This window comes from Anastrepha obliqua, chromosome 4 (assembly GCF_027943255.1).
Source record: "Anastrepha obliqua isolate idAnaObli1 chromosome 4, idAnaObli1_1.0, whole genome shotgun sequence".
NCBI classification, from domain to species: domain Eukaryota; kingdom Metazoa; phylum Arthropoda; class Insecta; order Diptera; family Tephritidae; genus Anastrepha; species Anastrepha obliqua.
In genome coordinates, this window is record NC_072895.1 from 34,254,717 (window position 1) to 34,266,697 (window position 11,981).

Sequence of the window (11,981 nt, forward strand, 5' to 3'; positions counted from 1 at the left end):
TGCAAGGTACACCCAATCTAATGGCCAGGGTGTCAATGGTGCAGTGACCCGTTTTAACAACTTTAAATTCAGCCCTATCATAGAATCCTTCGTAGAAAACCATCGAATACGAATGTCTACTACGAATACGAAAAAATTGTAGTCGTGGGTTCCATGTGAACACGAAAAAAGTGCTGCCAAACTCAAATGTCAAATTTTGATATTTCAACAACAGCTCACTACGATGTAAACAGGACAATTTAGCAAATTATCTTTAAGTTTTTTGTCAAGTTAGCTGATTTTCAAATTAAAATGTATTCGTTGACACATGCGTTTGTGTTAATGGAGAAGGAAAGTGAGAGAAACAAACGGCGTCTCAGAATTGAGCGAAAAATATTGAGAGATGCAAGCAACCTTCTCGATGTGGACGAGTCAACGTAAGTGCCTGCCTTTTTGTTCAAGAAAAAGTTAACTTAAATACGGTTTAAAACAGGTTTATCAAAAATTACCGGTTAAATAAAGCTGCATTTACATACGTTTTGAGTTTTATTGAAGATGGCGCAATCTCAGCGAGATCGTCGTCCAAAACTCCCAGTTCTCCGACTATCCTCTGTTTTACGGTTTTCTTGCGGAGGGAGGCTATCAGCACGCAGTTGGCAAAGATTTCGACGCGCCAATGGTTGACAATGGCAGTTGACATTTAGCTGTGTGCCAAAAGGCGTATTGGCGTCACTACAAACACGATTGTGTCCTCAGTAGGTAAATCTCGACATGAGTGCCGATGAAAAACGGCAAAGCAAGATGGAATTCTATCAAAAATATAGATTTCCTGGCATCATTCTGTGTGTGTATGAGACGCACATATAAATTATTTCCCCACTAAAGAAAAATTCCTCTACTACAACCGGAAGGGCGACTACACTATCAATGCCATAATTGATTTCTCCTTTATTAGCTCTAACAAAGTGGCAAAGTGGCCAACAACACGAGTACAACTTTACACCTGTGGAAGTCACATAAAAGCACAAATACTTAAAAATTTCTTTTTTTATAGTTTAGTTAATATAGAACTTAAATCCTTTTAAATCCTCTTTTTATTACTCGTTCTAATTTTTGTCCGTTAGTCTAACGTCATCGTAGAAAAATTGTACGAAACTCTAAGATTTGACGTTACGAGTGTATTCGGTGAATGCTACTGTACGAATTTCGAATGTACGTTCGGAGCTAATCGAATTATATGATTACAATTTCTTAGTTTCTACGAAAAACCGTCTACGATGCATTGCATGATAAGCCCTATCATTAGTTTACTCGCTTTGAAAACATGCTGCGAGTTTAATGAGTATAAAAACATTTTTTATTCGCAAAGAAACATAAAATATTAAGAATAAAATAACTTATTAAAGATGCACATTTCTTATAATTTTTATAAAATAATTAGAAACTAAATAAACAAAAAACTAAGATTTTACAAAACAATATTCACGAGTATTTTCGCAGATTTTTCCTACGGTGCTGAGATTTCAATGGTCTAGCTAAAAATTGCGTATAAAATAGATAGAAATAAATTCGAAAAAACTTATCAAATGAAATTCTCATAGTTATAAATAAACTGCAACTAAATATAAATATAAACGCAACAAAAATTCGAAACTTTACCACTAAAATACTCTTATAAAATACATTACATTACATAAATTGTAAACAAATACCGACAAACAAAAACAAATTTGTTGTTATAAATACTTTGCAAAATACTGAACGTCATACGAAAGTCATTTTCTTGTTTTAATGCATTTAAAAAATCTAGCAGTGGCCACCTGCACGGCGCCAAATGTTTTGGGAATTTGCAAACTACGCGTTATCCACTCTGGCAACTTGGCTCGTATACCTTCCTTGCAATAGCGCTCATCCACGAGTAGCACGCAAGCATAATCATTAATGTGCCGCACAGAGCGCCCAATGCATTGATTGACAGCTTTCAGACACAAATTTTCGTAATATTCATTGCCAGCACCCATGCCGAGCGTTTCATCCAAGTACCGCATGCGCTCTTGCAACTCAACCGATTGTCGATTGGGATAAGGCATGCCAACAACAATGATGCACCTTCCTAAATCGTCTGCAAAGTTGAGTCCTTCGCTCAGTTTTCCCCCCACTACGCTGAAAAGTAGTGCTCCACCACTGCCGTTCGCTTCTATGGCAGCGCTGTAATCACTCAAAAGTCTCTCTACTGAGGGGCCTGCTGCGGCTCCTGTGCGTGACTCAGAGAATACCCGCTTCTTCAGAGATATACGCGCCAATATACCGCTACTTTGTAAATGGTTATACACCAGATCCAGATATTCGTAAGATGGCAAAAAGCAGACCACTCCAGCTGGCACGACGCTGCAAACGTTCTGGACAATCATTGCCAATTCCGCGAGCTGCAAAACATTGTAACATGAAAGGCAAAATTTTTAGAATTATAACAGGCACTCATGGGGAAATAAAATAGGTGTGCGACAATTTGAAAAGCTTTGGCTGTTTTGTCTTTGTTTATTTAGTGTCCAGCAATTTTCCTCCTTTTGGAAGAAAATGCGTGAAACTGTTAGCAAAAAAAAAAATGAAAATTATGAAAAATTAACGGTATTTTGTAGCCACTTGCACTTTGTTATAGTAAAAGTTAATGGGCTCTAAGATTGGATACCAAAAATTATTCTAAAAATTTTTATTAAGGTTAGGTTAAATTATACTGGCTGGCCGAAGCCACGCAGAGACCATTTTGGTCCGTAGCGATACCAGATCAGAGTCCTATTTAACGAAAATGAGCATCATCACAAGATGTGCGTACTGTTTCGCGAATTCATTGTAAATTCAGATTAAAAAGTTAGAACTTTTGGTGAATTTTCACAATTTTCATAATTTTGCACAAAGTTTGAAATAACCGTTTTATATGGTTTTTATTATACTTAGTCCTGCCATAAGTTCTGTTACAAGTTAAGTCCGTTATATAAATAAATAATTGGCGCGTACACTTCTGTTAGGTGTTTGGCCGAGCTCCTCCTCCTATTTGTCCGTTATAGATAGCTTTATTTAATAATATAAATATTAAAAAAAATTTTAATTTTCATCCGAAATGGTCACCATTTGCTTTTACACAGGCCCTCAAACGATTCGGCCATTCAGCTATTGCATTACGCACGGTTTCCATGGATATTGATGTCACTGCTCGAAAAAAAGATTGTTTGAGACTTTTCAAATTTCTGTGAAGTCTTCGACGGGCCAATTCCGACCACAAACTGTAGTCCAATGGATTCAGATATGGACTTCCAGACGGCCAATCTTCTGCGGCTAAAAGCCCAGGAATATTGATTTTTAGCCACTGCTGTGTGGTGTTAGCCTTATGGATTGGAGCGGAATCTTGCTGGAAGATCCAACGCTCTCCATTGACGGAAGTACTGCTCAACTGCTTCAACACGCCTTCTAAGACATCCTCCTGGTACACTCTTGCCCCGGTCTTAACCCCTTTTTCGCAGAAATTAAGAGATATAAGCTTTTACAAGACACTTCCCACCAAACTATTACGGAGGCTGGATGGTGGCCACGCTGAACCTTTGGAACAATATTTTTTACGCCTTTAGAAGTTTTAGTATAGATTTCCTCGTTTTGCTTATTTAAAATTTCTTCAACAGTGAAGATTTTCTCATCTACGTAAAGAATATTTTCATGCCGCGTGCCACCGAAGAAGCTGCTTGCATCTGTCGAGTCTAATTTTCTTCAAGCGCGTTGTCAAAAAATGACCAGTTAACCGAGGAAAGGTTTTCATGTGGAGATCATCTCTAATTAGTCTTGACATGGATCTCGTCGGTACATTCATTTACCTGGACATGATTTTCTGCTTTCTAAGGGGATTTCTGCAAAGTTTTTTTGGAACGGCTTTTATGGCTGCATCGGTTCGAACCACACGACGACGACTACTCCTTTTTCTGTCTGTCACTTCAGAGATTTGGAAAAAACGACTGATCGTGCGGTAAACAAACAACCTTGAAATATTAAATTTTTTCCAGCAATTCGTAAATCTCATTTGCACTTTCACCACACTTTTCTAATGCAATCACAGCGATGCGATTTTTCTTAGCTTCCCACTTCTTTGCTAACAGGTGAAATTGCCATGAAACTGAGTATAATTTATGAGTAGACTATGCATACGAATAAAAGCAAAAATAACGGAATTTTTTTCTGCAAATTTGTTTTCGCCGTATGCATTGTGGAGACAATGTGCGAAAGCGCTAATTAGATTTTGGGTGAATCACTATTTTAACCGACCAACCAACCAACCATGCATTGTAAAATTTGTCACAGAACTTATGGCAAGACTAAGTAGGTCCGTTGTGCTACTGTGTAACACGGGAATCTCAGTGTTTATTCACCATGAAACCATTTAGATGCTCTTATAAAGCGTAAGACAGGTTTTATCCCAAATACCGGATAGTTCTGTAAGAGAGTCAAAAAAGTATTTTCCTAACAACCTTTCTCTACTCCTAGCTAAGGCTGGGCAATTGCAGAGAAAGTGTTGTACTGTCTCTTCCTCTTCATGAGAAAATACTCCTAGCCTAGAAGAGTGCCTACCTAACAGCCAATGACCGATAACACAACAACCGGCGGTTATAACAACAATAAGGTCGGACAAAATAGACCGACAGCTACTGGATCGGACAGTGTACAGACAGACAATCAACGACATTCATCGGGAGACCCTTACCACCTTCTTCAGCTCCCACCGCCGAATACCGTCATCGGAGTCCAACCACCACCCATCGCAGACGAAGAGCTCCAACTTCCCCGAGAGTCCCATGTAACCTTGGCAGTAACTTTGCTATAGCAGGTTAAACTCCTACTTTTCCAGAATCAACCCCGACATACTAAATATATGTCCGGCATGTGAAGGCACCACGCACGACACTAACCACCTTTTCACATGCCTCATCAAACCCACTCACCTAACATCCCTCTCCCTCGGGACCCAACCTGTCGAAACTGCTAGTTTCTTAGGCCTACCATTAGATGAGCTAGACGAAGACGACTGGTGATTACACCACACTGACAGGGCAAAGTTACTGCTACAATAACAACAACAAAATAACAACAAGAACACAATTTGGAAGAGTGCTACAGCAGTTATCGTCCGTGGACTAAAATATAAATCTGAATTATTCTTACAAAGTGGCCTTGCCTGTCTCACCTAGCGTCCACCCATTGAAAACCGAAGCACCTTGGGCACCGGTACGCTGTAAAAGCTAACAACCAGTTTAAGCTTTCATAAGTATTGCTATAACCTAAGCCTGTCAAAATGGCATATTCCGAAGTTAATACACACAAATTATGGGACACTTTTGACCTATAACTCTCTTAGCCTATAAGCGCAACAACAATGGTATGCTGACTTACAACTAAGTTTTGCAAATTGTTAATTTTCCTCTGCAATATTTAAGAAATATAGGGTTATTCAATAGGTGCGCTTCAACTTTTTTCCGATAGGGAGGGCGAACGACGCAATATTTTTTATTTTTCGCTTGTCATTTGTAAACTTCATTAGTATACATTTCATCATGGAACGCTACACACTTGAGCAAAGATTGTAAATCGTGCAAATTTTTTATGAAAATAATCGTTCTGTTGCTGCTACTTTAAGAGCATTACGGCCATTTTACGGTCCATTTAACAAGCCGTCCCGTTTTGGGGTTATGTGAAGTCATTGGTCTACAGTAACAAGCCGGCGACGATTTGTGAGCTCAGAGCCAATATTGAACGCGAAATTGCTTGAATTTCGGCCGATTTATGCAAAAGAGTGGTCGAAAATTGGGTTCAACGATTGGACTTCGTAAAACGTGCACGCGGTGGTCATGCAAAAGAAATCGAACTTCATACTTAAATGTATATGTTCAAACTCGATAATAAAAAAAAAATTAGTTAAAAAAGTCAAACCGTTTGTGTTTTATTCAAAAACGTTCACAAGTTGAAGCGCTCTTACTGAAAAACCCTATAGAAGGAGCCACTGTTAAGCACCCATGCATTTCCGAGCAAGACAATAATCTGCCTTGCGACGTCTAGAAATTCAAGCTCGAAACTGTTACAAAATTATATTTACTATGGATATACTAATTTAGGGAAAGAGAAATCCCATATTTTCCCGGTAAATGGTTGCTGTTGTTGTTGTTGTAGCAGCATAAACATTCCCCATGCATATATGGGGTATGCTAGTGAAGTGTCAGTCCTTGGCCGGATATAAATCCGGGTCGTTCCGGTTACGTAGAACCGACTGTCGTGGGAACGACCCGGTAAATGGTCGTATTGATCGATATCTCGCAAAATACAACAATTTAAAGTTTATGTTCGTTGTCAAGGTGACATTTGACATTAAACAAATTATTTTGCTGTTAGTAGTAGTAGCATCGCCTAGAAGCTAAAGATCGACCATAAAACAGTTTTAAACCATTTGCGCAAAAATAATGGATTTCTTTTTCCTCAAACTAATATTTTTATATATGACGTTCAAGCAGCTGTAATAGGCAGGCGTATGTAAAAGTTAATGAAATAATTAATAAAATATGGAAACAACCTTTCAACAGCCTAAAAGCGTTATTGGTTTACAATTTTGTTTCCTTGTCTCTTACCATATCTGCAGTGCCTCGCTCTGAATAATTAAAACAAAGACGTCGGCCTGTTGGCCCTTGTGCAACTACGAGTGGCAATACTGCGTCCGGTGGAACGACATGGCTGTAGAAGTGCTCCCGTACACGATTTGGGCAGGCACGAAATAATTGCTCGGTCAATTCTCTGGTTGGCTGCATTGTACCGCCCGCCACAATTATCTATATAAGGAAGTCTATAATAAATATAGGAACCCCAACTTATTTCCATGCGAAATACTTACGGCTCGCGCATCCCGAATAACATCCACAAAGTGGGCACCAGGATTCAGCAAAATATACTTATACAGGCTACTCGCGGTGTCACCTGTTGCATCGATGCGTAAAATGACACGCCCATCCTCAGCATTATCAGTTAGCGACTCGATAAAAGCCAATAGCGAACGGAAGGGAGCGCTGATGGACGGTATACTATCGGCATTCTTCTGCATTTTTAACGCATTTACACCATCCGTGCTCTCAGGAGCAACCCGAGTTTTTAAATTATTTATTTGCGAAGTCTGGATTTGCTTAAGAAGCCGCTTCGTAGCAGAACCATCTGAATTACCATCAACTTTTGTATTCGAACGCTGTTCAGCATTTTCGGCGAAGCCTTGCAATTTTTGTGCTAAACGGGATTGTTCGCAAAATTGCAGCAAAACATATAAATCAATATTGTAAAACTCTCCCTCTGCAGTAAGTTCATAAGTTCTAAGAACTTTAGATGTGGATGTGGGTTGCTTGGCGGTTTCGCGGTCATTTTTTTGTAGTAGTTTCACAAGCCGTTTCACTACGAATATCAATTGGTTGATATTGAGTAAGCTGCTGCTACTGAATCGTTTTGAATAACGCATTTTATATGCACTGATTTGTTCTTGTACCAATAATAGTTGTTGCAAAGTTAGCTCACAACTATGTAGATGAGCAATAGTATCCAACAGATTGTGGGCCTCGTCTACTATAACAATAGCACCCCGTAAATCAATGCCCGTCTGGAGACGCGTGCGTCTGTGCAGAAGCATTTGATATGTAAGCATCACAAGTTGTGCTGATTTGGCAGCTTCTCTGGCAGCATAATAGGGACAAGCATTCAAAGTTTCACCCTCGCCAACCAATTCTTCGATGTCCATTACATTGAACAGGGCAGCTTCACTAAGATGTTGCATCAAATTTGCATTGCGAAATACACAACATTTGGAGTCTGACTTTCCTTCAGCGTCTTTATTTTTAGGCGCCATATCTAGGCAGCGTTCATTCATGAGGCTCACACTGGTCAGTTTCCGTACTTGTGGATTTATGCATAACTGCTGTCTCGATGCTAATGAGACGCAACGTATTCGTTTTCCATAAGGAGTGCGTTTCACTTCTCTGACAACCTGTGCCAGCTGGGAATGTGTGCGACTGCAGAAAAATACCTTAATAAGATGGATTAAAATTTTAATTTCGCTAACATCAAATAATTTAATGAAATTAACTTACAACTAAATATACGAATTTCAATGTTACAAATATTATTGCGATTAAATATTTATAATTCATACAACAAAAAAGCAGGTTTGAAACTCTTGATTAAAATCTCTAACTTCGAGGCTATATTTTTTCTTGTACAGGGTGGCTGATGAATTTTGCTACATTAAGAAACTCAAATAACTTTTTTTTTAGTGTATGGAATTCATTTTTTTTTTTTTCAAGTTGAAGGTTATTAAATTTTATTAAATGTAGCTTAACTAGTTTTAAAAATAATTGAATTTAAATGCCCCCCCATGCTCGTTGACACAAGTGCGGCATCTTAGTAAAAAGTTGTTCATTGCTGCTTTGAGAGTTGCGACAGGAATAGCCGCAATTGTTGCCCGAATGGATTGTTTTAGTTCATCCAAATTTGTTGGCTTTGTTTTATAAACTTCTTGTTTACATAAACCCCACAAGAAAAAGTCAGGTGCAGTAAGGTCAGGCGACCTGGGGGGCCAACGAAATTCGGAGTTTTTTGAAATCAGTTTATTGGGAAATTTTCGTCGCAACTCTGTCATAACAGTCTGGTCTATGTGAGACGTTGCCCCATCTTGTTGAAACCACACAGAGATGAAAGGAATTCTCTTTCGGCGTAGCTCTGGATAGAAAAATTCTTTCAGCATTTTCAAATAACGGTCTCCAGTAACCGTAACGGTGTGACCATTTTCTTCAAAAAAATAAGGCCCGACAATACAGCGTGAAGAAACCGCACACCACACTGTCACGCGAAGAGGATGCAATTCCGTCTCGTGGAGTATCTGTGGGTTAGAAGTACTCCATATTCGACAATTTTGTTTGTTCACATTGCCGTTTAAATCGAAATGGGCCTCATCAGACATGAAAAGGCAGTTTAACATGTTTTGGTCTTCTTCCACCATTTGCAGGATCTTCTGGCAAAATTCCAAGCGAATCGGAAAGTCTGATGCATTCAGTTTGTTAACCATTTGAATTTTGTAGGGAAATAAGTCTAAATCTTTGTGCATTATTGTTTGCAAAGACTGTCGGCTGACACCAAGTTGAGCAGATAAGCTTCTTGTTGAAACCCTTGGATTGCTTTGTATAGCTGCAGCTACAGCAGCGATCATTTCCTCCGTCCGAACTGGTGGGTTTCGATGATAAGGCCTTCTTGCGACTGTTTCTTGCTCAGCAAAATTATTCACCAGTCTCATTATGACCCATCTGCTCGGGGGATCGCCGCCAAACATCCGCCTGTACTCTCTCTGTACCAAAACTACGGACTCCAGTGCGTGATAGCGGCGGACTATCCAAATTCTTGTTTGCGTGTCCCAGTTATCCATTTTAATAAATTTTAAAGATCAATCTGCAAATTAAAACAAAAATGGAACAGATAACTTAAAAAGAAAAAAAGTTATTCAATTTTTTTTGGTAGCGGCTTTCATCAGCCACCCTGTACTTGTCAGTAATCAGAGCAACACATACGTAGTTTTGCTTACTATTGATTTCGGCAACTTTTCAATAGTTTAATTGATTTTCTGAGGTGGCACCAAATGTGCATAAAACCGTTCTAAAGGCCAAATTTAGCCAAACCATACCCTTTTCTGAGCTTAGCTTCCGCATAGGCTAAGATGCTGCTTTTTTTGCACCTTAATGTAACGGGTGATTTTTTAGCTATTATCTTTTTTAGTAGTTGGTTTAAACAGCTGACGCACGTTTCGTGTTTTGTTTCACTGTCAAACAACTTCAGTTTGGTCTATAATTTAACCATGAATCGTCTTACAAACGAACAATGCTTGCAAATCATTGAATTTTATTATAAAAATGCGTGTTCTGTTAAGAAAGTTTAAGACCCACTTTTTTATCGAAAAATTGTGTTCAGCGACGAAGCTCATTTTTGGATCAATGGGTACGTAAATAAGCAGAATTGTCGATTTTGGAGTGAAGATCAGCCAGAAGAATTGCAAGAGCTACCAATGTATCAAGAAAAGGTCACAGTTTGGTGCGGTTTATGGGCTGGAGGTATCATTGGACCGTACTTCTTCAAAGATGCTGCGAATCGTAACGTATGTAACTGTCAATGGTGAGCGGTACCACGACAGTCGGTTCTACGTTACCGAAACGACCCGGATTTATATCCGGCCAAGGACTGTCACTCCAGCAGCATTCCCAGTATGTACATAAGTATGGGGAATGTTTATGCTGCTACAACAACAACAGCGGTACCGTGAAATGATATCCAACGTTTTTTTGCCCAAATGCAAGAGCTTGGCTTGCATGACATGTGGTTTCAGGAAGAGAGTACCACATGCCACACAGCACGCGTAACAATGGAGTTGTTGAGAAGCGAGTTCGTTGAACATTTTATTTCACGTTCGGGACCCGTCAATTGGCCACCAAGATCGTGCGATATAATGCCTTTAGATTATTTTTTGTGGGGCTATGTTAAAGATCAAATCTATTCAGACAAGGCTGCTTCAATTAACGCATTGGACGACAACATTAAAGCTTTTATGTGTGAGATACCGGCCGAAACATTGGAAAGAGTGTGCCAAAATTTGACTAAGCGGATGGACCATTTGATGCGCAGTCGCGGTCAATATTTGCATGAAATAATTTTCAAACATTAAATTATATGAACTGTACTATCGATTTGAATAAAAATGCAGGCATTTTTCTGAATTTTACGTGTGTTTTTTTAAAAAACTTTCCTATAGTTCTTAAAAAATCACCCTTTACTTGATTAGGTGTATTTAAATTAACTTTGCCTCAATTAATTACTTCACTTACCTGTATTGGACGAAATTTCTCCTCTTCTTTTTCCATTTCCGGTTCTTGTACTAAGGCTTCTCCAGCCTTCTCCGTCCAATCTAAAGTGCCCAGCACCTTATCATCGAGGATTGTGTCCACTTTCACATCCAGTTTCTTAGTGATATTTTTTCGACGCACTTTGTGTATTTCCACTTGCCGCTCGTGCATTTCTTTCAACTGCTCGTCATGGAGCTTTATCAAATCTTGTACCCGGTGCAATTCATCAAGCTCTTTCTTTTTCTCTGCCGCTGCATAACTAACAGTAATCCAGTCCTGTGCCACTTCAACACTTTTACTTATACTTTTAACTTCTAGTTCCATACTCGAAATGCGTTCTGCCAATTCATTGCGTTCCAAACGCTATAGAACACAAAAATCTTTGAGACTTCATAAAAAGTGATAACTTACAAAAGTACCTCACGATCTTCAATCCATCGAAGTACAGAACAGGTTAACGTTAAGGACTTCCCAGTTCCCGTTGGACTTTCAAAGATACCAATCCTTTTTTGCGTCAAGGTATCGTATACTGCGTCCATCAGCTGTTGCTGTATATCGTAGGGATTGAAAGGAAACTCATAGTCTTTGGGCACCTCTAACCGCTTACTAGGCGAGAACATTGAAAATTGTGTGTCTCTTTCCTATACTTTTTTAATTAAAATCTAGTTTACTTATTTTTTAAAACAACAATCAAAGCTAACAAAACGTCGAGCGCCAAACATTTCTTCTTCTTCTCACATTACTGTGAATTCTTGCTTCTTTGGTTTTTCTCTCTCAATCACAATAGGCTGAAGTGGCCAGGGTTGCTGAAACTTTCTTAATTTCAGAATATGTAGGGCAATAACAGAAGTAAAAGTAATTTAAATAAAACTTAACAATTTAGAAACCAAGTAAACCGATTAAAAATTCAAAGCATTTGCTCTACGGCTACTACCCGTGCGATATGCATTGGCTGAATTAGAATGTTCGTGTATTCACAAACGATTTTTGTGAATTCTTTTCTAAAGTTTTCACAAAGATCGAATTACCCCGACGCAAGGCGAATTCATAGGAAGTGAG

At 38.9% G+C, this 11,981-nt stretch overlaps 2 protein-coding genes across 3 annotated transcripts; one reads left to right on the forward strand and one right to left on the reverse strand.

The window, feature by feature from the left end:
• Positions 1 to 228: 228 nt before the first annotated feature.
• LOC129245607 (uncharacterized) lies at positions 229 to 704 on the forward strand. The gene is made up of 2 exons (XM_054883876.1): positions 229 to 416; positions 473 to 704. Exons 1-2 carry the CDS (start codon positions 292 to 294, stop codon positions 681 to 683), a joined length of 336 nt encoding a protein of 111 aa, XP_054739851.1. The 5' UTR covers positions 229 to 291; the 3' UTR covers positions 684 to 704.
• Positions 705 to 1,313: 609 nt separating this feature from the next.
• Positions 1,314 to 11,643, reverse strand: LOC129245618 (ATP-dependent DNA helicase DDX11). 2 transcript variants are annotated; one of them, XM_054883892.1, is made up of 5 exons: positions 11,342 to 11,643; positions 10,905 to 11,285; positions 6,896 to 8,065; positions 6,636 to 6,833; positions 1,314 to 2,405 (listed from the first exon to the last, which is right to left on the reverse strand). In XM_054883892.1, exons 1-5 carry the CDS (start codon positions 11,540 to 11,542, stop codon positions 1,755 to 1,757), a joined length of 2,601 nt encoding a protein of 866 aa, XP_054739867.1. In that variant the 5' UTR covers positions 11,543 to 11,643; the 3' UTR covers positions 1,314 to 1,754. The 2 variants fall into 2 exon arrangements, with proteins under 2 accessions (XP_054739867.1, XP_054739868.1); XM_054883893.1 differs by having other exon boundaries at positions 11,347 to 11,448.
• Between the last annotated feature and the right edge of the window lie 338 nt (positions 11,644 to 11,981).